The sequence below is a fragment of the Neomonachus schauinslandi genome, chromosome 6 (assembly GCF_002201575.2).
Source record: "Neomonachus schauinslandi chromosome 6, ASM220157v2, whole genome shotgun sequence".
Lineage (NCBI taxonomy): Eukaryota > Metazoa > Chordata > Mammalia > Carnivora > Phocidae > Neomonachus > Neomonachus schauinslandi.
Window position 1 is genome coordinate 127,582,390 of NC_058408.1, and position 25,981 is coordinate 127,608,370.

At 44.1% G+C, this 25,981-nt stretch overlaps 1 protein-coding gene across 1 annotated transcript in view; it reads right to left on the minus strand.

Annotated features, from left to right (window-relative positions):
• Positions 1 to 25,981, minus strand: part of FBXW4 (F-box and WD repeat domain containing 4) — an 81,244-nt gene that overhangs the window by 49,541 nt on the left and 5,722 nt on the right. Inside the window, exons 2-5 of the mRNA XM_021699734.2 lie at positions 12,862 to 12,957; positions 9,523 to 9,708; positions 8,940 to 9,072; positions 3,960 to 4,054 (exon numbers count right to left, since the gene is read on the minus strand). Coding sequence (XP_021555409.2) covers positions 3,960 to 4,054; positions 8,940 to 9,072; positions 9,523 to 9,708; positions 12,862 to 12,957 — 510 coding nt within the window. The remainder of the gene's footprint in view (positions 1 to 3,959; positions 4,055 to 8,939; positions 9,073 to 9,522; positions 9,709 to 12,861; positions 12,958 to 25,981) is intronic.

The following is a 25,981-nucleotide window of genomic DNA, read 5'->3' on the forward strand; positions in this document are numbered from 1 at the left end:
CCTCTGCTGGAGAGGGCGGAGTTTCGGGCCCTTAGTATCACCTGGCAGCCATTACAGTTACGCGCCCATCTCACCTCACCACGGAATAAAATCCTCACAGGAGCCTCCATCTACCAAGGGTTCGGTCAATACGTGGGGAGCGGGGAGGAAGAAGGAAGGGAAGAGATGGAAAGTCGAGGGAAGGAAGGAGTGTTTAGCAGTTCCTTATTTCCTCACGCTTATTTGCTAAATTTATTCAGCTGGAAATAGTTTTTAAATGGCAATACAACTTATTGCACATTTTAAAAATTCTGCTTTTCTGTGTTACTCCTGGAAAAGTGCTCAGAATCCAGCGTGACCTCAGGAGGTTGTGTGTGAGCTACACAAGCACACCTGGACATACGCCCTTATGCCCCAGGTGAGCCTCCCATAGCTCCTCTCTCTTCCATCTCAGCCTGTCCTCCTTTCCCTCATCAAACAACTCCAGGCCAGGCCCCCTCTCTGGAAGAAAGGCTTCACCAGTAAGTCAGGAATCTTAAAAACAGGATCCCTGGTGTCAGGGCAAGAAGACGGGCAGGAGGGCACACAAGAAGTAGAGAAACAGGTCCTTATCTGCCACCCTCCTGTGGAGACTACTGGTTTTCCTTCTGTGGTTTCGAGCACCTAAACACCGCTCTAAGCCCAGATCTCGTATTAAATATCACCCTCCACAGCTGTTTACCAATCAAGAACTCAAGGTCACGGGAGGAAGGAAAGGTGACATTTGGACACAGGACAGAATACTGGCTTTCCCCCAGTCACAAGCACCTCAAATAAAGCCTGAGGCTTGAGGTTTCATGTTTCTTACAAGTGTCTAAGCACACACCTAAGAAAAGGCGGCAGCAAAGCCCCAGCATCATAGATAAATACGATGCAGAGCTCTGACAAACTGTTTTCAATGGAAGAGAGATTAATTGAGAAAAGGGATGTGGCAAGTCTCCTACCCGTTCAGGATCCTTCTAAAGGGATGAGGGAGCAGTGAGAGACTGGGAAGTCATCGGGTCAACCAGGAATACCGGCCCCAGAGGGTAGCTGCTGCCCACCTCCCCTCACGTTCTTTGTGAGGGGTTCACAGCCACATGCCAGTAGTGACCACATGCACACCGATGACCGTACTCAACAGCGTAGGTGGCAGGGAGGGGAACAGAAGACAGCCAGCGAGGGCAGGAACACATGGGGTGGGGTGGGAGACGAAAGATTCCTGCTGAGGGTCCCGCATCTCAAGAAGACTGCAGACGAGCAGCGTAGCTCCAGGAGGGACAGAAGCCCCCAGCCAAGCTGGAGACATGAGAGCAACTAAAGCCTCTGAACAAATGCCACCCAGGAGAGGAGAGATTCTGTTTGACGTGATAAGATAGCCCTTTTAGTTTTGCCAAGTATTTTCTTTTTCTTTAAGATTTTATTTATTTATTTGCCAGAGAGAGAGAGAGCACGCACACACAAGCAGGCGGAGTGGCAGAGGAAGAAGCAGGCTCCCCGCTGAGCGAGGAGCCCGATATGGGGCTGGATCCCAAGACCCGCGGATCATGACCCGAGCTGAAGGCAGACGCTTAACTGACTGAGCCACTCAGGCATCCCTGCCGAGTATTTTCTTATCATCTCAGGTCATCCTCACAATCATCTAGTGAGGTCTATAAAGGAAGCAGTATCCACATTGAAAAAATGAGGAAACAGGCTCAGAGAAGGGAATGACTTACCTGAGGCCACCCTGCTGATGGTGGCAAAGCAGAACCTCAGTCTTCCAGAACAGACCCTGAGGCCAGGAGGCAGGGTCTCCCCAGGTTGGGAAAACGGAAGCATTCACTGACAGGTTCAAATTCATGGACACGGAGGGAAGAAATGGATCTAATAATGGGATGAAACCGCCCTAGCCAGGACACTTCAGGGTAAGAGAGAAAACGGGGGAGAGAGCAGCAGCATCCACCCTGGCCATCTAGTGAAGCCAGGATCCCCAATGCAAAGTATTTTCAAAGAGTCCACAACATCATCTGTTGAGCTGGGGAAAAGGTCATCTCAAACAACTGTGGTTCAGGAGCTGAAAAGCCAGTCAACAGTGACTGAGAGAGTCATCTTAGGGCCAAGGAAATACACCAAGAGGACAAGGAGACTCTGAAGGAGAATGAGAAGAGAACAAAAGACCCAGGTTTTCACCGAAAATGAGGCACATCAAGGACTTAGCAAAGGGTCTGGCACAGGGCAAATGACTAATACACACACACTGGGGCCACTGTAGGCTAGTACTGGTGCTGTCAGAAAGCTAGGTCCTTCCTCAAAGCCGGTCTGCAAGTCGTGGCCAAAACAAAACCCAGTGTACTGTGTTCTAAAGTGCTTCTCAATGCCGAGGCAGACTCTGAGCTCAACCTCTTTTACTGAAACTATCTTCAACAGTTGTCATGCTCTATTCTGTTACGGGGTAGCCTGACACATTCCAGAGAGATGGCTGGAGCAAGGGATGGGGTGCTAGTTGAAGCTGGCTGTGTTCTTTGTCCTAAATCTCCAGCCCTGAAGAGCTTCCCTCTGCCACCGGCCCCAGCCCAGTCCATCCCAGTCTCCTGAAGCCAGCAGATGTCCATTGGATAGTCACCAGCCCACCTGCCACCTCCCACAGGCTCTTTTGCCTTCCTTCAATCCTTACACACATCCAGCCCACAGACCCCCAAGCCTGGCCAACTGGCTTTAAAAGGGGCAGCAGTGGAAAAACACTGTGGAGGGGACCGTGTCCGATGGCTCTGTTCTCCACCGTCCGCTCCCACACACTTAGGCCTCTCTACTCCCTGCTGGTCTTTCCTTCCCTCTTTCCTAGGATTGCTAGAATGATTTGTTCTGAACAGCGACAGGTTTATAGGTTAGCCGACACCTCCGCTCTGTGGAATTTTAATTAACTTCTCCCATCGTCAATATGCTAAGGAACGGGGTCTCCATTCTCTGGGGTCAGCAATGTGTTTCAGGTCCTGCTATATCAGCCGTCAAATTGAAGAATTAATGACGTGGCTAATCGGCTCTAATTCTTTAGAAAGAAAAAAATTTTAAAGGGAGTTGTAGAAGGGGGCAGGAGGGGTGCAGGCTCCATGGGGTGAGGAGAGGGAGGCTGAAGGGGGCTGAGTTGGTGGGGGGAATCAACTCTCGTAAAACTAGTGACTGACTTAAACCCCATGTTGGAGGGTGGCAGCCCTACAGCTTGCCCACTGATCACTTAGGTGAGGAGTGAGGGATGAAGGAAGTGAGGGAAGACCCTAGAAAAACAAACACTCTGATAGAGCAGGTGCAGGAGAGAGTCTATGTACCCTGCTGGGGAGGAGAGAGGCTCTGCCTTGGTTCAAGAAAGCCTAGAAAGCAGAAATCAGGAGGCAGAGCTCACTTGTTTACTGGTAAAGCTAGAGAAAAAGAGGCCAAAGAGTAAAGTAAAGCTGCCATCAAAAATTTGGCACTTCTGCTACAAATATCACCCTATGCCACATACCTGTCCCCAATTGGACATGGGCCCCACGCCTCTCCTGATGACTCAGGTCTGTAAGGGATACTCCAGAAGACATTTTCCAAGGGGAACAAACCAGATGTGGGTTGTGAGAGCAGGCTGGCTGGTGCAGTAACTTCCCCGGGGTGCTAACAGGCCTCTGCTTTGGAAGTAACCCCGGAGGGCATAGGCTCCAGAAGGGGCACTCTTGTAACAGCTGGCCTCAGTCACATTTTAATGGTATTTTTTCCCCTCATATTTCTGGAGTAGATGCCTAGGAAGTTAACCTCTGGAATGTTGTCTCTACCCCACACACATATGAAGTGAGCCACAGACTTCAAGCCTCTGGAGGATTTTCAAAATCGCCAGAAGACAGGCTCAAAGCAACCTAGAATATACAGGAGGAGGATTTCCTAGCCCACCCAACCTCAGAAAATAAAAGCATTATTATACAGGACAAAACCATACCCCAAAATGTCTCCCTTACCTTAGTACTGGGCTGATTGCAATGGACCAGACTCGGTCTTCAGTCTGGATGGTATGTAAGCACTGCCCCAGCCGACCTGATGCCAAAGGCCAAACCTGGAAACAGGAGAGGAGACGCTCTCATTGGCACTGCCAGGGACTGAGATGCGGGGTGAGTGTCCTGGGGAGGTGGGGGAGGGGAACGGAGACTCCTTTCTGTCCTGCATATGCCGAGTTCAGAGAATGAGCAGAGAAGCCTCCCCAGCCTCTGGCTCACCCACCTGACTCCCAGTCCGAACTGCCCTCCTTAACATCCACCTGAGAGCCCTTCTTCACCACCCAATCTTGTATCAGGGAATCAGAAGCTCCACACTCTTCAGCTGAGCCTTGACTCAGCAGGGTGAGCAGGTGGAACTCACCTCTCTTAGTAACTTCCTTGTGTTTGTGGGTTTTCCTTTTTCCTATCTCTCAACCAGATTTTTCTTTGGGCGGTAGGGAGGATGATCAAGGCCCAGTATGGGGGAACAAAGATGGAATTAGAGCAGAATTAAGAGAGAGGAGTAAAAAGAAAGACACAAGGGAAGGAAAGAATGGAAGAAGAAGAGCGGCTTCAAAGCACGAAGGTGGTGTGTTGTTGTTTGTTTGTTGATAATGCCCAGGATCCAGTGCTATTCATGTCAGCAGGGAATTTAGCACCTAGTGTCACCAAAAGTAGCAGAAAAGCTTAACTCTTTTAAGCTTCCATATCTCCTACAGGTTAAAAATATTGCTTGGAGCACGTTATCTGGTCCCTATCAGTCAGGAATGTACATTAGCAGCCACTCCGGGCTTAGCTCTAATCAACACTCAGGGAGCCCTCAGCAGCCAGTGCATTTAGAAATCTCCCATTAAGCACAAGGCCCCCCTCACCTCACCCAACCCCGGATGACACACTCGGGGAAATAAGCCTCTAACCAAACAGAAAGGAAGCCTCGAATGTACAGGGCTGTCCCAGACAGTGGCCAAGGAGGGATCCTGAGGCTGCCAGATGGATCACTGACCTCTCAAGGTCCCTGCAGTGCTATAAGGGGGAACACACAAAAGCCAGTCAGGACCTTAGATGGAAGAACTTTCAGGAGACATTCCTTGAGTTTAAGGGGCAGGTGACGGAGTGGGGGTGGTCTTGCCTTCTTAGGGTCACATGACATGTCTTCCCTATAAAAGGAGAAAGTGTTTTAAGATTTTGTGTATGCATGACAGGGGGAGGAGGGTGTGAGTTCCTTCCAATATAGGGAAAAGAAAATAAACTTAAGAAGATCCTGAACAAGGAGGGGCAGAAAACAAAGGTAAATACCACAACTTTCCTGGAATGCCAGGATTCTGGCTTACCCTTCTGGATCTACAGCCATGCCACTTTGCCTGTAACTAAATGCACTTCTAATGCCTTCTTTCACACAGTCCCAGCCCGGAGGAGAGGTTTGCCTTTTCTCAGATGCCAACTCTCTAGAACGCAGGTCGGAGGGTGAGGAGACACTAAAGCCCTCTGATTATAAAATCTATGGGGACAGTTCCAGTCCTGAACTCACCAGTGCCTCCCACGGAAGGGGCTGGTGGATTCTGACACTGTGCAAACCACAGGACAAGGTGTCCGGTCTCCAGGAGGGCCTCAGGAGGCTTGCTGCTGGTGCTGAGCATGACGTTGGGGAAGCGCTGCCCTAGCAGGAACCCAAGTGTCATGACGCCCGAGGGAGGGGAGGTGACAACAACGTGCTGATCACACATCTTCACCCTCAGCAGTCAAATCCAAAACAAACCCATCCCTGGAAAAGATATAACTCAGTAGAAGTGGACATTTATATAGTCCTTTCAAAAAGCAGTTGATGATATGTATCAAGACTCTTAAAATGACCAAAGCCTCACACCCAGTAATTCTATTGCTGAGACTCTACCCAAAGATAGTAATTCTAAAACGAAGAGAAACCTATATGGTAAAAATATTCCCAGCAGCCTACGGCTGCAGGAAGAGCAGATAGGGCAGGCGTGGGCTTTGGAGTCAGACACATGTGGGTCTGAACCCAGTTGTTATTTATTATCTCTGATCTTAAGGATGTTTCAGGACTTCTTAGCCTCAGTTTCTTCATATGTACAATGGAAAATAATACCTATCTTTTGAGGGCTACAGAAAAGTCAAGAAATGCGTAAAGCACCAAACATAGTAACCCAGCATCTGGCAGGTATCCAGCATTCAATAACGGTGGGTCTTATTACTCATTAAGCCATTGAAGATGACACTTAAAAATAATATATAATAATAATAGAAAACCTTATAAAATAAAGTAGATACAGTAGGGTATATTGGATATCCAAAATATATTACGAGCATAATTTGTGGGGAAACAATTCTCCTAAAGGAGAAAATGAACAATTGTAAGGTGCTTAGCATCGTGCCTGGTTACTTATATATAAACAAGCAAACCTCTGCATTGAAAAATAACTAAAAGAAGAAAAAAACAAGTTCAAATGTTCCTTCCTTCATAAAGTCTCCCCTTTCAAGCCAGATGTGATCTCTCCACCCTGTGAACTTTCTGGCCCTCTCCCTAGAGCCTTGCACACTTCACAGTCCCGGCCACTTCTCATCAGCTTCAGAGCCACTGCAGGCATGTCTGAGCTCGCCTCAAGAGGAGAGGCTGGCTCTTCCTCACCTTTGAAGAGCCCCAGTGCCTTGTACACTATGCCTTGCATACAGTAGGTACTTTTAAGAATAAATGGAAGAATAAAGAACTAAGGGAGACAACAAAAGAATGGTCAGGACCAGCCCAGGCCCACTGAGAACATTCCTACAGTCCTATCATATCAGGATGGAGGGGCAATCCAAACTAAGCCACGGTAAGTTTGAAAGTGGCGGGGCGGGGGGCGGGGGGGGGGGGGGGGGCATGGGGAAGAAGGCTCCCTGAGCAGTTCCTAATTCAGAAGTCTTACAAAGAAAATGTTTTAGTTCCTTTCACCCCAATAAAACAAATCTCTTTCCTAAAACACAGTACGTACTTGGGGGAACTCCCAACAAACAGGCTATAGATGTTTACAGGCAAACATGACTAAGTTCTCATGTAGGTTGGGGTGTATTAGAAGCCTATAGAAGCAGCTATGGGACCGCAGATGCCACCAAAAAGAAATGGAGGGCTGGTTATACAAGATTAGCACTGGGTAATGTAGAAACAGGTCAGGAAGATGAAGGCAGCTAGAGGCAAAGACAGCAACGGAGAGGGAGCAGAAGCAGCGTCCAGAAATCTGCAAAGATGAGCTGGCCTGGAGGTCACTAGGGAGCCCCAAAACAGCAGGCCAGCTTTCTGGAGTTGAAGAACCAGGCGGGGGAGGGGGGGATTCTGTCACTGACTTAAAAGAAATCCTCAAAGGAAACGATGAACTACGGTGACAATTTTGTAATTAGAAAGTACCTACTTTAATGCTTAAAAAAAACTGAATCCACCAAATAGGGTTGAGTCGGTACTTAAAACATGAAACTAACCCAATATCCCAAATATTGGGATTACTACCCTTTGACTACAAGCAGTCCATCCCCCTGAATTGCTACCTTTGGTCAAAAAGCTTAGTTTTAAACTGCTCTGGGTGTCAGACCACAGAAAAGAGGATAGAAGAAAGGGATGTCACTAAAAAGGAGGGGCCAGGGGAGACTTGAAGCCATGACAGGAAGATGCCAGAAGGAGATGGGAATATTTTTAAGTCACACTGCCAAAAAGATTTCTATGCAAATTGTTTCTGAGGAGTACAGCAGGTTAAGGCCAGTCTGTTTGCAAGGAATAGTACAACAAGAGTGACCAATTAGAAACCTGAAGTAAGTATAGGGTAGGGGAAACGGGAAACAGGCAATAGGAAATTCAGTTTCCAAGTTGGTTCCAAAGATTTTCTGGGCTTTTCTCAGGCTTCCTGTGCTGGTGTGCATGTCTCTGACAGAATACAAAGTGTAAGGAAGAAAAGAGCAAGGGGAGGAGAAACTTCCAGAAGTAAAAAGGAACATATGTTGCCCTTCTTTTTATATAAATTGGTGGCATTTTTATATGAAGGGATAATCACCAGAGGGTACATGGAGTCAGAAAAGTTAATGAGTAAAAACTGCAACTTTCCTCTCCGGAGACCCTCCCTAGGTGTCTTAGCAGTCTATTTGCTGACACGAAGAGGCATTTTGCTCCTGTTGGCACTATGAAGTCTCCAGATGCCGGGAAACAGGCAAGTAAGATACTATCGGGCTTCCTATACCTCGACTGAGTTGTCAGCGAGTTCCCACAGCAGCCCCAAAGGACCAGATGTGTGCGGGCCCTGCCTAGGGCTGCTGGACACAGGGAGGGAGAAAGACATTCTTCTCTGTCTCATGGGTGGAGGCCTGTTTGACTCAAACATGGATGAGCAGAGTCCCTAAAGCAGGGGTCACACTACTTATCGGCCTCATTCTGTTGGCAGATGACTGACTGTAGCCCAGGCAGTCTGGCAATGACACACCGAAACGCCTTTCCCTCCTTGTCTTTCTACTGCTTGCTGACCACATCACTCTCCAGAGAAGCAGTAAAAACACATTTTAATTATCAGCCTGATTGCTTATAAACACGGTGGTGAAAAATTAACCTCCCTAAACAGAGAGCAAGCAAAAGGAGGGAGATTTTAAAATAAAATATTGGGGTCAGAACTCAGCCCACAAACTTGAGGAAATTCAGCGCAGGGAGGAAAAGCTGGCCAGGCCCTCTGTTTTTGAGTTCACGCCACATTTCAAGTGAGTGGCAAGCTTCCCAGCCACTGTCCACTCCTTTCTCAGGCCAGCTGGCAGGGACATAGTCTGGCACCGCAAACTGCATGCCAGAGGCACATAAGTGAGTCCTTTATCGTGTCGTCCCCTCCCGCCCCCACCCAGCGCCCTCAGCCAATCCCAAGACTCAAGGCCCTATCCACCCTCTCCCACCCCACTCCCTATAGACAGGAGGGAATAACCATACGTAAGGAGGAGACCACTCACCTTGGCCGTCCTGTCCCTAGAGCCACTCACAATGATGCCCCCTCTGCAATCCACACAGTTCACCTCCTGTTCATGAGCCGAGTACTTGACAGTGAAGGTGCTATGAATCTTATGAACGCCAATCTTCCCATCTCTAGGAGAGAAATAGGGAGACCACCCCCAATAGCCAATTATTCTCTCTGTCGGAAGAGAACAAGGCTACAGAAGCAGCCTGAGTCTCCAGTGATGTCCAAATTTGCTGTTTTAGGCAATTCAGCTCAATAAGGCGCTGAGCTTTGAGACACCTCTACTTCTTCAGTACACTTGGGGCTGAACAGAGCTGAGACAAAACAAATTTCCCCTATGAGAGTATCAAAACCAGCTTCACTTTTCATTAAAGGCTCTTCCTGTTTTCCTTCTCCAGCTAACCCTATTAATAGTGCCTTTGGTAAATCTCTCTGCTTCAAATGGAAAAACAAAAACAAAAACATGGTCTCCCTCCTCATCCCTTTGGAGTTGAGAAAGAAAAGTCAAGAGGCAGGCAAGCAGAAGTTCCCTGAAGAATGCGAACGAAGAAGTAGAAGGAGACTCCTGCAGCACTTACCCTCCTGCACTGATAATGTGCGAGTTGGCCAGCACAAAGTGGCAAACGTCCTCATCATGCCCAGCAAAGACTCCCAGGGGCCGACGGTTCAAGCTGGCACCATCTGGGCGGAACTGATAGGCCAGGATGAAATTAGCCTGGGATATGTACAGAGAATCACCTTCTAGCTGCATCCAGGGCATCTGACTGCAGAGATGTAAAACACAATTTAAGAATCAACGAGATACAGTATGAAAACGGACTCCAATCTTTGGAGAGGCTGACTGATCCCCAACTTAGCAAGGATAACTTGTACGGCTCAGCCTTTACCTCCCCAATCTCCTGTAAAACTACCTACCCTTAGGCCACCCTTAGAAAACCTGGGCGCCTGGGTGGCTCAGTCGATTAAGCGACTGCCTTCAGCTCAGGTCATGATCCCAGGGTCCTGGGATCAAGTCCCACATCGGGCTCCTTGCTCCATGGGGAGCCTGCTTCTCCCTCTCCAACTCCCCCTGTTTGTGTTCCCTCTCTCACTGTCTCTCTCTCTGTCAAATAAATAAATAAAATCTTAAAAAAAAAAAAGAAAACCAGAGAGACAGAGCTTTCTGGTGTGCATGTCTCTGACAGAATACAAAGTGTAAGGAAGAAAAGAGCAAAGGGAGGAGACACTTCCAGAAGTAAAACTTTGTTTTGAAAGTTCTGGACTTTATAAAAGAAAGTCAGAACTACAAGACCAATTAAATATCACTCTTAATTGGAGAATGCTTAAGACTCGAATTACTGGCAGCGTAGACTTCTTGGGGGTAGGCAGATCTCGGCAAATTCAATGACTGGGGCGCAGAGAGGGTTTAAAAAGAAACCTTCCAGGGAGCCTGGGTGGCTCAGTCCATTATCTGCCTTCCACTCAGGTCATGATCCCAGGGTCCTGGGATCGAGTCCCGCATCGGGCTCCTTGCTCCTCGGGAAGCCTGCTTCTCCCTCTGCCTGCTGCTTCCCCTGCTTGTGCTCTCTCTCTAAATAAATAAATAAAATCTTAAAAAAAAAAAAACCTCCACCCAGATGAAGTGATTTTCTTTCATTTTGCATCCTCCCTGATTTGAAGTGTTAAGTGATAAGTTTCGAGGTTCCAAGACTCCCACACATACTTCTACCTCTTCCTCCAACAGAGAAGATGGAGAAAAGAGAAGAGTGAGCCCCAAGAAGCCCTATTCCCTTATCCCACTATGCAAAGGGGCTATTTATAAGTGAAAGGAATAAGGCCACTTAGGAAAGGATGCTAATGTACTAGTTAGCTATCTAGATCGTCACATGGGATATCTGCGTTTCTGTATTAGAGGGTAAGTGGGGCAATGGGAAAACACAGCTCCGCAGCAGTCCACTACAGTTTGGGGGGCTCCAGAGAAATAATCAGCTCTCCTAGGCAGCTGATAAGAGAAATCCACAAATAGTTAAAGATTCCCTCTATAGTATGGCAGGAGGAAGAAAGGTTAGAAGCCACAGGCCAGTCCCACGGCACAGAATGAGCCTTAAGAAAGAAGACTCTGCCAGGGGCGCCTGCATGGCTCAGTCAGTTAAGCGACCAACTCTTGATTTCAACTCAGGTCATGATCTCAGGGTCTTGAGATCAAGCCCGAGACAGGCTCCACTCAGCATGGAGTCTGCTTGTCCCTCTCCCTCTGCTCCTCCTCTTGTGCTCTTTCTCTCTCTCTTTCTCTCTCTCTCTCTCTCACACACAAATAAATAAAATCTTTTTAAAATAAGGAAAGAAAAAGAAAGGAAGGGAAGGGAGGAAGGGAGGGAGGGAGGGACACAGAGGAAGAGAAATAGACAGAAAAAGAATAAAGAAAAAAGAAAAGAAGAGAAAGGCAGACAGACTCTGCCAGACCCCAGGCTCTCTGGTGGGGACTAAGCCCCTTTCCCAAGGTAGACATCCCAGCAGCCTGTCCTACTCTATGTAGGAGTTCTGGAGCTACCAGATCCCAAGCAAAGCATAGGGACAGCTGATTCATCTGCATTTACAGAGACACCATCTCCCACTGCCAAGCCTGTCTGAGCAAACTGGGCTGTGTTTCTTCCCCACACTCCTTAATACAAGCGTCATGGGAATGTGGAAAAGTTCTGCAAATTGACTTGACGGGCCATTAAATGCAGCTTGGCCTTTGTAGTAGCTGAGTTTCTGCTCAGGGGGTTTTTACAAGTGTGTGCATATATTCTACAGAACATGTGTAGAGTTGCCTACATTCTCACTCATTATACACTTCCCCCTTCAAAATCCCCTTGCACAGGTTTGTGGCACAGTCAAGTGGGGTGGTTGGAATGCATGTGTTTAGAGCCATCTGGTAAACAGCCATTTGCCTAGGACAAGAAACCAGGTTCATGCCAGGTGAACAGTGGAGAATCCTGGGGCAGCCTGGTAACTGCTTTGTGTGTTTATTTGCCAAACTGCTTTGAAAACCATCCCCAAAAAAGATGTCAGGGACAAAACCTTGATACAGAAATAAACTCCACTTTCTGGTATTAAAAGTAAAAGCAGGAGGCAGAGGGTAAAGTTTTTTTTTACCATAAAAAACAGTCTTTCTCCCTAGTAGTTTCTTTACTACCACCAGGACCCCCGCATAACTCACAGCAACCACCACCCATGAAAGCAGCAGAAACTGGACACCAGCAAGAGAGAAGGGGTCTTCAGATGAAGAAGCCTGTCTGCAGGTCAACCTGGAATGAGGAACCATGACGTTCCTTATCCATTCCGACCAATCAACAAGGAGCACTTCTTTGGTAGGGAGTCAAATGATAACTATGAAATAACGTAGCATCGGTGAAGCATAAAATTTGCGGCATTAGCAATCCAAAGCCACTGTCTAAATTTCCTCGCAGTTCTGAACTCTACCTCCTGTAACATCTATAGCCAAGCCTTTAGGTCCTAGTTTGCCTTCTTAATAAAGTTGGGCAGAGGGCTAATGGAGTGAAGGAAGCGAAGGCATAACTCCATAGAGTAGATTTAAAGAAAAATAACTGTAAAACAAGATGGTTTGAAATGCTGGCTTCATTTATTTCTTTTGATGAGGTACATTAACAGTGGTTACCTCTGAGTGGTAGCATTATACGGAAGTTTTATTTCCTCTTTAAATGCTTCTATTTTTTCAATAGAATAAACGTGTTATTTTTATAATCATAAAAATGTGGAATTTGTTAAAGTACATTTTTTGGTAATTTTTACAAATGTAAAAAAAAAAGTCCCTCCGATGCCCCCTTTGCCACACCTCAGGAGAGGCACATATCCACTCTAGCTAGGACCAGACTTTTTACTTCCCAGCATGCTTTTCTGTCCCAGGTAGCTTTAAGAGTCAAGAGGCTACTTACCTGCATCTCCACTTCAGCAGGATCCCCTCTCGGCAGCGCCCCAACCTCCAGTTCTGAGACACCTTCACCCGTTCCTTCACCGGGACACTGGCCATCCTGTGTTCAGACAGAACAGATAACCCAGTCACGACAACTCATTGCCAACCAGAGAAAATTCCACAGGCTTAAGTCAGAACTCAGGAGTATCTAGAATACATCTAGATATAAGTGATGGGGTTAGGACACCAGAAAGAATAACTTTCTCTCTCTACCCTAGGATAACCAAGAAAGCCAAGGAGAACAGCCTGTCCATTACAGAGTCTGTAGCGATGCCAAAGCAATCTAATGGAGAAAGGATAACAGAGAGTTGGAACCACTGGCTATCCCTAAGGAAAAACACAAACTCTGACTCCTACCTCATACCAAACAGAAAAGTTAATTCAAAATAAATTTAAACATAACATCTAAAACTATAAAGCTGAGAGAAGAAAATATATCAAAATATCTCTGCAACTTGGGGGCTAAGCAAAGGTCTCTTAAAACACAAAAGGCAATAGCATAAAAGAAAAGTCTAATAAATGAGACGTTACCAAAATTTTAAATTTTTGCTCACCAAAATTAATATACATACCACAGTCTAGGGGAAAATGTTCACAAAATGTATTCTTGACAAATGGCTTATATCCAGAAAATATGAAGAAATTATAAATACATATGTATAATTGTATGCATATGTATATATTATACATGCATTTATATATGTATATGTAATTTTATACCTGTAATTGTGTGTGTATATATATAAACTAATATATAACACTCAATTATATGCACAAATATATATACACACACACAATTATATACATATGTATATGAATATATATTTTTTGAAGGCCAGTAAAAACTCTGTTACAATCTTGGTGGGAAAGCAAAATGGTACACCCAATTTGGAAAAATCTCTGGAAGTTTATTATAAATCTAAACATATACCTACTCTATGACTTAGCAATTACCCAAGAGAAAGCATATGTCCACAAACAGACTTGCACAAGAATGTTCATAGGAACTTTAGTCATTAACAGCCAAAAGTTGAAAACAGCCCAGGCAGCCATCAAGAGGAGAATGGGCATACACCCTTTGGTATATATTCATCCAATGAAATGCTACTCGGCAATAAAAAGGAAACAACTACTGATATACACAGTAATGTGGGTGAATCTCAAAAACATTATGCTGAATGAAAGAAACGTTACACATGGGGCGCCTGGGTGGCTCAGTTGGTTGAGCGGCTGCCTTCGGCTCAGGTCATGATCCCAGGGTCCTGAGATCGAGCCCCGCATCGGGCTCCCTGCTCAGAGGAGAGCCTGCTTCTCCCTCTTCCTCTGCCTGTTGCTCTGCCTACTTGTGCTCTCTCTCTCTCTCTCTCTGTGTGTCAAATAAATAAATAAATCCTTAAAAAAAAAAAGAAAGAAACGTTACACAAGAGTTCATGTTGTATGATTCTGTTCATGTGAAGTTTGAGAAGGAGAATTAATCTATAATGGAAGAATCAGAACAGTGATTACCACTGGGAATCCTATCACTGGGAAGGGGATTAACTGGGAAGGAACATGCAGAAACTTTCTGGAGTAACATTCTATATCTAAATCTTAAGGGGATTTGGGTTACACGGGTATGTATGCTTTAGTCAAAAATGCATCAAATGAAAAAAAATGTACCAAATGGAAAAAAAAAAAATGCACCAAATGATATACTTAAGATTTGAACATTTCACTGTATAGAAATTTTTCTTAAACAAAAAAGCCCATAAACTAATATATACCAATTATATGCATGCATGCTGAAGTGTTTACAAGTGAAGTGTACTGATATCCACAACTCACTTTGAAATGCATGATAAAGCAAATACAGTGAAATGTTAACTATAGAATCTAGGTTGTGGGCATATGAGTGTTCATGGTACATTTCATTCAACTTTTCTGTTTTGAATTTTTCAATTAAGAAAATGTTGGGAGTGTCAATAGTACTTTCTGGGTGAGGAAAGTTAGAGCAGTAAGAGAGAAGGGAGCGCACCAGCAACAGGAATGGCATAGTTTGTGACTGGGTTGGAGTGGTAGGGGACAGGGAGAAGACCACAAAGCCCCTCTGAAAATGCACCTTTGGACAGAATTTTGCAATTATGGGCAAGAATTTGAAAACTTCACCTTAAGCCCCATAGCTCCCCTGTGTTTCCCTGGCCTGCTCCATTGGACAATAAAGGTACACTGCTTGGAACAGAGTAATAACTACCAGGTCTATTGAGAAAAAAAGAGAGACATGCATTTCTTCCAGTCTCTGCTATACCTTCACATTTACTACCCTTTGCTAAAAGTCAGCAATCAAGTCCTGCTTTCAAGATTACAACAGATACAGGTTAGAAAGGATGGTTTTAGGGGCGCCTGGGTGGCTCAGTCAGTTAAGTGTCTGCCTTCGGCTCAGGTCATGATCTCAAGGTTGTGGGATCGAGTCCTGGGTCAGGCTCTGCGCTCAGTGGGCAGTCTGCTTGAAGATTCTCTCCCTCTGCCCTTCCCTCCACTCTCTCTCTCTCTCTCAAATAAATAAAAATCTTTTTTAAAAAGTTTCCTTCCTGGGGCACCTGGGTGGCTCAGTTGGTTAAGTGGCTACCTTCAGCTTGGGTCATGGTTCCAGGGTCCTGGGATCGAGCCCCCTACCAGGCTCCCTGCTTGGTGGGAAGCCTGCTTCTCCCTCTCCCACTCCCCCTGCTTGTGTTCTTTCTCTAGCTCTCTCTCTGTGTCAGTTAAATAAATAAATAAAATCTTTATTAAAAAAAAAAGTTTCCTTCCTGTTGTTTAAATGTGTACAGTATTTTTTCTAATTATGGATAAGACTGAATATCTGGTCCTATGTTTGAAAGCCATTAGCATTTCTTCTGGGAAATGCTTGTTCATACCCTTTGTCCCTGTTCCTATGAGGACTTTGGTCTTTTTCTTGTGAGTGTGTAAAGCCTCTTTATATAATCTGTATTGTCAATTTTGTTCCAATTTATTATTCTTTTTATAGCATTTTATCCATGTGGACACTTAAAAAATTTTTACATATCCATGACTTCATGTCAATCTTCTGAAACACTTTAAAGAGAGTAAATGTTCAGGAAGGGGTTTCTTATTTTAATTTTCTGGCTAGAAGATCAACCCAAAATAGATTTTTTTTTTTTTTTTTAAGTAGGCTCCATGCCCAATGTGGGGCTTGAACTCATGACCCTGAGATCAAGGATCACATGTTCTACTGACTGAGCCAGCCAGGCGCCCCCAAAATACATTTTTATTTCAATTTTACTATGGAAAATCTTTCAACATAGTGAGTAGAGTTTAGTTAACCCAACTGAATACTATTTTTAAAATGATGTAGAATGTTTTAATCTCTCTGGATCATAATTCCAAAGATAATTTATTTAACATTTAATATGGTGTTTATGATGTGCCAGGAACTGTTTTCCATTTACCCAATACCTATGCATATTAAGTATCAATGTGTTTGTTGATAGTGCAATTATACTTCCTGTATTTTATCCAATTAGAAGACCTTGGAAATAAGCGATAAGCAAACTAGCTGATACTTCAATTTAAAAAGAGAAAGCCAGAAATGACCCAAACTGATACGAACTTAATATATAACAAACAAAGTAAAATTTTAAAGTAAGGAAAGAAGTCACTACTTCATTAGTGTTGTTGGGTTTATGTAGCATGTTCCCAAGTTTATGAGGAAGAAGGGAGGGAAGAGGAATATACATGCCTAGAAAGAACATGGGAAGTAAATACTCTAAAATAGTAAACTAGGTCCCACCCCCCCTCACTTATTGGGGACGCTATAGGACAGTGAAGGAATGGTCAGACCAATGCAATATTTATAAAATGAACAATTAAAAGTAAAAAAACAAAATCGTTAACTGTGGATAGCCAACTTCGTGTGTTTTTATTTTCTTTGTGTTTTTATGTATTTTCCAATTGCTCTACACTGTAATATTTTGGTGAAGAGGAAAATACTCATTAAAATAATAAATTATTATTAATGCTGATGACAAAACTGGGTATCAATGGAGGAAAAAACTGATTTAGATGGTATCTCATAACCCAATATAATAAATCCCCCCAAAATGAGAGGGAATTTAAAATATTTTTTTGACTAGAAGATTTTAAAGTGTTTCAATTTTAAATGCTGCACAGAAGAAAAAAGAGATTAAAATGAAAACAGAGTCAACAGCAGGGGAAAATTAACAATACTATAGGTACAAGTTTTATCTCTAAAACTTTTAAGGGACTGATAGAAATCTACCAGAATAACACCCTGTCTCCAATACCCCCTTATCTACAACCAACAGCAGATAAGAACAGTCACACGGTGTCCACATAACTAAACACTGGGGAAACATCCCACAACATTAATACGGACATGCATACTAAAACAATTATTAAAGTGCCACCTCACATCTATTACTAGGTGGAAAAAAACAGAAACTGGCTTTGGTTTGATAGCCAGCTTTGTGTTTGGTTATATATCGCAGGCAGCAGGTAGCACACCAGTACAGCCTCTCAGGAAGGAATTCCGTCGAGAATTGTTATATGACAGCTTCTGACCCAGCATTCCCATTTTTGGCACTAAATCACAAAGAAATAATTCAAAAGAATAATATATTTTTTACAAAGATATTTATAGTTGCAGCGATATATGTGAGCTAAAACCTGGAAATAGCCCAAATGTTTGTCTGTGGGGCAGAACAGTATACTCATGCAATGTAATACGCTGCCGCTAGAAATGACAAATGTGGAACTGCCAAACATTTTGGAAATGACCGTAGCAAGCAATGGTAATTTTAAAATGAAATCAAATTTATAAAGGTAGAAGTGAAGAGATGCTACATAAAATTACATCTCCATAAACACGTCAGAAGAAGTAAATAGATGGTACTTTGGAAGTGAGTTTATAGATCTTACACATTTCTACATATCTCTCTCACATAATTGTTGATAAGTCTCTCGATTTACCTTTACCTACATAGTAAATTCAATGAAGTTGTGGGAAAAGCCCAGAATGCACACTTAGGAAACTGGGATCTGAATCCCAGTTCTGCCTCTTCCTAATTATAAAATTCTGGTTACCTGACTTCTCTAAAGTACAGTGTAAGTACAAAAAAGGTTCATTCTTCTTACATAAATATAAATATAGGTAATAGTTAATATCAATTAATGGTGTCATCCCTGAAGCTAATCCAATAACCATTCATTTTTCTTCTAATTTAACTACAATTATTAGAAATTGTTCTAATGTCAAACATTAGTCCTCTTTCAGGCTGAATGATAAGGATTTGGGTGTATACACATTAAAGCTAAAATATATTACTGATTCGTCCACTGGGTGAATGCGGACCCCGGTTTCACACTGATAGAGAGCAAGCCTCGCTACCAGATGGAGAGAGAACTAAGCACAGCAAAAGACAGTTAACAGGATGGACCAAAGAACTGAACTCTTAATGAGAAAGATTAGACTCCGTGTCAAATCTTATCTGCAAATCCCTCCCAGGTATAAAAGAAGGCATCCTCCGTAGCTCACCTTTCCTCTGGAGTTAGTCCAAGCTAAGAGGTGGAGGTGAACAAAAATTGAATATTCTACATCACAGCAGGAAGGAAGTATGGGGGAAAGAATCAACATATTTCCTGAACTGGGTTAAGGACAACACTTCTCTCATCTCTCCGATCATTTAACTGCCCTTTGCTGACACTTTACTAAGGGTCAAAGCACTGCCCTGCAGGCCTGATCAGCAAGAAACTTCCAAAGTTGAACTTTCGAAGCTGCTACCAAACAGCAGGTGCAGGCGTCTTCTCCCACAAGCAATGCCATCCTCACGACACTTGGCTCTGGCCCTTCAAATCAAATTTCGACTTTTTAAAGCCACTCCCTTTGGCTTTGACTTGAGAAATAGTACCACTTTGTTAAAAGCAGCTTAACAACTCAGCTTTTTCATCCCTTTTGTCTACTCCACCATCTTTGATGGTTAGTTTCCCTAGCTGGTGGCAAAATCATACGTATATTCTTATTAGCTTCAGCACCTGAAAAATCAGAAGGAATAAAATAATCTTTCTCTGAAAACAGGTACCCCCCCCCCCCCCCCCTTGGGACCTGTCACAGTCTAGTTAAAGGGGTTGGTAGAACAAGGCAGCAGACATGCCTAAGAAAATAGGAGCAGATGCCCCTTGGAATTCAATAAGGACCCTTGTTCCCATCTTTGAAATGCTCTCTGGTTGGCTGTTTCTCCAACACACTTGCTGGTTTAAAGTGGGTGTGCTCCCCCCAAAATGATTAGTGCCCTGTAAATAAACCTCTCACAGGGCTGTTAATGCGGGGAGGAATCTCCAACCGGCCTGTGGGCCTGGTGGAACTTCCATTTTCCCAGCCTGCCTTCTCTTGCCTCAGGCTCATTTTCCACTTGGGCCCCCTCCCTCTCAGCTTTCCAGCACTTAGTCACTATTACAGTTTGACTGCATTCCTGGGCGCAAGACCTATTTCAAACAAAAACAACACAACATGCATCCATGGTACGCTATGGGGCCCCTTCAAATCTTGGCAACCAGTGAGTCCAGAGGGACAGAAATTAATCTAGGCAGTTATCTAGAGTCCCCTTTCATTTCAGCTCTCCTCCCTCACCCCCCAAACTCAAAGCAAATAAGTCTGAATAAAAATGCCTCAGAGTGAAGGAGCAGGAAGTGCAGGTATCTCAGAGAGGACTTAAACTTGCATGGTCTCTAAGACCAGTAAACTCCTGGATCACAACTCAGTTTCCCTTCCTGCCCCATCTTGCAGTTCGGTTCCCCTTGATGCTGTGGATGCCGCCTCCCTGCATGACTGGCATGACTTCCATAAGCATAGCTCCCTGCTGATTTGGGAATTCGGCAAAGGAGGGGATCCCGTCCACAAATGGAGAACAAGGGCATCTCAGGGTGCACTGGGCTAAGGAGGGGCGACAGGGCTATGCAAAATGATGCTCAGGGCTTGGAATTTTAACACTGCCTCTTTATTTGATCTTGCTTTCCAGAAAGATTGTCCCTTGTATTGCCTATACCTACCCTACCTTCTACCAATACTAAGAATTTGGCTTTAATTTTTTTTTTTTTTAAGATTTTATTTATTTATAGAGACACAGCGAGAGAGGGAACACAAGCAGGGGGAGTAGGAGAGGGAGAAGCAGGTTTCCTGCGAAGCAGGGAGCCTCATGCGGGGCTCGATCCCAGGATTCTGGGATCATGACCTGAGCTGAAGGCAGACGCTTAACCGACTGAGCCACCCAGGCGCCCCTTTAATGTATTTTTTTAATGTAGTCAATTTTATTCTTCTTAAACCACAAAATCGAGTCTTTGATGGTACAAACATCACTAGTTAGAGTCTTGTCAACAGTTCCCAGCTGGGGAGGAGGCAGTTAGCGGCCAGAACTCCTGAGGGGTCTCTTTAAAATGCTAACCCCCAGGGTAAAAGGCTCGGGCAAGTGTGGAGGTGCAGCTGGCAGTGCATGGTATTTACACAGCCCAAGGAAACCTCTCACTCTTCGTCTACACCTGCATCAGACTAAATCATCCAACAGCCTCAGCAGCGGAGGTCTATAATTAAGATTTTTAAAAACTTTTATTTATTATTATTTATTTATTTATTTACGATCAAGAGGGAGAGAACCAGCAGAAGGTGAGGGAGGAGCAGAGAGGAAGAGAGAGAATCCTAAGCAGGCTCCACACCCAAGACAGAGCCCAACATGAGGCTCAATCCCATGACCCTGAGATCATGACCTGAGCTGAAATCAAAGAGTCGGACACTCAACTGACTGAGCCACCCAGGCGCCCCAATTAAGATTTTTTTCAATCAATGAAAAATCATTATATTGTGTTAAATTGCTTACCCTTCTGGCCAGGAAACAGGGGAATAGCCCCACCAGCGAGTGAAGTGAGACTGCTCCCTACAGTGATGATAGGACCATGCACAAGGTGAGGCAGCAGACGCACCTGTCCCTTGCAAGGCCTCACCTTGCTCATCCGACCTTACCTCCCATGGTCCCACCCCATGCAAGCAAACTCCAGCCAAGCCCCTCTCTTCTACATTCATCCCTACCTCCGTACCTTCTCCTAAATTGCCAGCACCAGCCTACCTTGTCCCTGACAAACGCTTGCTTCCCTCTTCTGGGCACTAGTCAAATTCACCCATTCTTCAAGACCCAGCTTATGCCTCTACTTTCCTAAGTCCTGCCAACAGTCTGCTCCCTCTCATGTGAACCCCTGGGCTGAACCTAACACAAACTGAGGCACTGTTAACTTTTTGCAGCTTTATGGTTTGTCCAGTACAGTCATAAATTCCACAGGATCAAATATTAACCTCTCAGTACTTCTAAAAGTACATCCCAGCCAGCATGCTGCAGAGCAGTGGTATACCAGGAACCCCGAATAACTGGGCCATCAAACTTTAAACAATTTATAGAATTGATTTTCATTCAACTAAAGATCCACCCACTTTCATGAAGACTTCAGACAAACCACAGAGCCACAATGTGGCCCCTGGCCCAATTTGCTACAAATAAGATGAAGATTGTATGTTCGGAGAAAGGTATATGAGAGGATATAAGAGAACAAGATCAGGGCAGTAAACAGTTCTACTAGAACAGTAACATACCACATGGTGAATAAATAAATATACAGGTTCTTCAACTTTCTAAAGCTTGATTTTTTTTTAAAATTTACCTTTTAATCCTTTCGTGTACTACCAAAAATTCTAACAGCATACAAAAGTATGTCTTAGACACAAAAGGGGAGAACCCCGGGCCCAGCATAATAGGTATTTTGATAGATACCGCTTAGGAACTGCTTAAGTAAGTCCTCAAAAGTATAGTTCTCCCTTTGGCAAGTCACACTTCCAACAATACTTGTAGCTTTTCAGGAGCCTAGACACACTACCTTCTAGATCCAAAGTCCCTTCCTAAAAATGTATAATAGACCACACCTTTAGGAATTCAACCAAAGCCTCCAAATTCTTACGCTAGAGAAGCTCGAGGGAAGGAACTTGAGCAGATAAATTACCTTAATGTGGTATCACATGTCAAAGCTGTCCAAAGAAGTTTCAGAAGCAGTAGGCATAACCCCAATTCATAACCCTGAGTATAGGATTTAGGGTTATGTTCACACTCACATTCATTTCCTCCTACTATTGGTCAAGTTCTGTATTTGCAGGGCACTTGACCCGTGTATGTTCTCCAAGATGTTAAGAGATATTAGCAGGGGGGGGAAATTTATGCTCAAACACTTTAGACAATGCTAGCTGAAACAAAATAAAACAGGTCTCTCGATCGCAGGACTTCTCAGTGTCTTTAATTTACCAATGGGCACTGTGAACCTCCAAGAGAGGCAATGTGGACCACAGCACTTCCTACACTCATTTGATCACAGAATCAGTTTTTCACGAACCCCACAGTACAACTTTCAGAAAGGCTGATCTAGCAGTTTCTGAGCATAAACAACAGCAAGAAAGATGCCACTATTTTTTGTGAACAGACCATCCGCTCAGTGAGTCATGAATTAGGTACTAACAGCTTCACAAGTGGACTTTGTTCTCATACCTTGAAAATGACTTTTCCCTGGGCTCCCCATCTGAAATGTAAGGAATAATTACACTGCTCTGCTTCTCAGGGTTGTTTTTTATTGTTTTTAATCTTGCAACTGTTTTCCATATTAATCACTAAAACAGGTTCTCAGCCCAAGTAGCCAGGCTTCAAAATCCCTGGTGCCGTTCCAGCCTGGATGAAGGGATGGAAAGAACATGAACCAGAACGCCACCCAGAAAGTTTTTACATCTCCAGTTTTGAGGCCATTATGATAAAGTCAAACTGCAGCCAAGATACCGGATAAATGACAGATTCTTCTTTAGTAACTCACTTCTAAAGAGAGGACTCTCTTAGACTCACACAGCACCTGTACCTGAATCTTGACTCACCTTTTCAATATGGACTTTCTAAAAAAAAATTTAAAGAAACATGGGAGGTCAAAGTTGGAGCTACAGGAAAGAAAGAAAAAGATGTACTGGAAGAAGACTATTTCCCCTTCTCTGCAGAGAAAGAACCCATTACAAGCTCGCGAGCAGGGGAAATATCATTCTTTCTGGTGAAATAGCTTTCCAGGAAAAGTATCTCAACATATTTACCATAAAACAATTTAATTTCCCTGTCCCATCACCTGCCACCCCATCCCCATTCCCCCCAGAAAGCCCACAGATTGTGGATTTCCTCTCATTCTTGGCAGAGTTACCAGAAGAAACATAATACCCCCTTCAGACTGCTCCCAACAGCTGCTGGAGCAAGATGGGGAGCTGGGGGTAACCTTCCAAAGCTGCCTCTTAAAATGACCATTCCCCCTGCCAAACCATGCATCCAGTGAACGTAAGACTTGTCTTTCCCTACTTTCTTAAAGGAGAGACCCCAAAAACAACAGCATCCCCTAGTCCAAAATACTTGCCTCCACCCATCTGATCTCCTCAACTTGACTGTAAGCTGAAAGTTGTGTACAGTACGCCCCATTCTGTGTCTTCCCTAACATGCGTTTCTTGAAATAGTCCTCTACTACTTCACAGGACTAGTATCTTTTGTTTGCTTAACCCATCAATTTCCAAGTTTGGATTTTTACCAAACTCCTATTCAGTGTAATCTCCTTGTCACTGTCCACCTCCCCAATACCACATGCCTTGTACACACACACACACACACACACACAACCTCCTTTCAGGTGAAGAGCCTTGAAAAACAAAAGTCTAGGAAGAAATTCAGCAATGACTACACCGTATCCCAGCCCTTTACCCTTCCCCAACATCATCAGACACTAAATGTGCTTCAGTTCTGTTAGAAAAGCCCCATGCCAGGCAGCAGAGAGACTTCCAGCTAGTCTTCAGTCTCTCAGCTGAGACCACCAACAAAGAAGTTCATGAATGTCAACTGGGGGCAGAGGCAATATCTCTCTTTGCTGAGGAGAAACTGGATGAAGCCTCCAGCATCATTCCCCAAAGGTGACAGCCGAGGTTGAGTGAAGACCGTGAAAACTGTACAAGAGCTGAGGGAGAAAATATAATGTAAGGAATGATTCGGAATCAGGGGCAGATGAAGGTGGAGGGATGAACTGGCTGACCCCAAATGTCTTTTCCATCTCTAACTCCTATGATTCTTTGACCTCCAATTTTGTGCTGCAGACAAGGAATGGAAAGTCAACAGACGTGGCGATGTTTTGAAAGAGCCTGGCAGTCTGCTCTTGTCATTTAGTGGCCTTTGCATGTATTTTTTAAGGTGTCTCTAAGCCCTGTCTTCATTTCACAGTTGTCACCTTTCTCAGCAATTTGAGCTCATGTCAAATACCAAAAAGAAGGAGAAGAAGAAAGAATGTACTGGCAATTAATTGTGGGCTAAAGAGGGGCAGCCCACGGCCCATTGGGTGGCCCAGGCTTCTAGGGAGGGCAATGAGGATGGTTTGGGTCTAATGGAGAACTGACTCAGAGCTGACACAAGGCAGCTAAATCTCTAACAAAAGATAAATTCTTTCTCCAGATAGTCTCATCCTTGGCTTTAGATCCAGTTCAAGCGTTCACATGATTCAGAATTCACAAACATATTCTTACTTAGCACTACCACCTAATTTCCATTGACTACAACTGGATTTCCATCTGAATTCTGTTCAAATCTGAGCAAGACTGCTGAATAGAAAAGTCTTTCCTCAAGAATAGACCAAATCTGGGGTGCCCGGGTGGCTCAGTCGGGTAAGCGCCTGCCTTCCGCTCAGGTCATGATCCCAGGACCTGGGATTGAGTCCCGTGTCCAGCTCCCTGCTCAGTGGGGGAGCCTGTTTCTCCCTCTCCCTCTGAGGCCTGCCGCTCCCCACTGCTTGTGCGCTCTCTCTCTCTCTGTCAAATAAATAAAATCTTCCCAAAAAAAAGGAAGAAGAAACCAAATCTTTGGATTCTCAACCTGGTCTGATGGTTGATGCACCTTACATAAATTCTGGAGCTTAGACAAAATCTGTTTCTGTAGATCAGAGTGAGGGGGATCCCAATTTTCATTGAAAATTCAAAACTTGACTATCCTCACTTTTTCAAACAGCTTATCTCATCTTAAATTTTCAAAATTTACTGGCCTTAAGAAGAATCTACCGAAATACTCCCTGTTCTGGGACGCCTGGGTGGTTCAGTCAGGTAAGTGGCTGCCTTCGGCTCAGGTCATGATCCCAGGGTCCTAGGATCAAGTCCCACATCAGGCTCCTTGCTCAGGGGGGAGCCCACTTCTCTGTCTTTGGCTCCCTCTGCTTGTGTCCCCTCTCTCTCTGACCAAAAAATAAATAAAAATCTTAAAAAAAAAATTATAAATAAATAAATAAATACTCCCTGTTCCACGGTTATGAGTCAGAACCAGAAACTAGTCCAATGCCAGGGTCAACCCAGAGGTAAGGTTACATTATCACACAAAGATAATTCTTTTCTATGGCAAACACTCAAAAAAAAATTTTTTTTTAATCTGTATGGTTCCTCAGTAACTTCACTGTCAGTTTGATTTCAGCAGCTCACTATCTTTACAAGGTGAAGGTGCTAGCACAGAAAATTCAAAGTATAGAGCACTGAAATATTTTCAGAGATCTCATCCCAACAGGAGTTGCTCATCTTACAGACTGTGAAGACTTTGGGTTTCCTCCATGTTTCTGCCTTGAATGTTAGGAAATTGATCCTCTACTACTCAAGTTTTACAAGACTGGAAATGATATAAGCAGCTCTATATTCTCACGGTCTTGGAGGAAAAGGCCTCTTCCATTCTCCCAGTTTGGATTTGGAGGCACTAGCTGCACTGGACCATTTCCTGCTTCCACAGGTGTATTATTTATTTTAAGCTTGTAAATTGAACTCAACGTTTATTAACTCACAAAACGATTAAAAATAAGGCCTTTTCATAACAGCTAAAGAGAAATACACCCACCTATGAAACTTTTCAATCAATTAGAGAACAAGTAAGTGACTCCCCTTCCTGGGTAAGGCAGAAAGGCGAAGGAGAGAGCCTAAGCTACTTTAAGTTGCTAATTGTTTTCTGAAAATC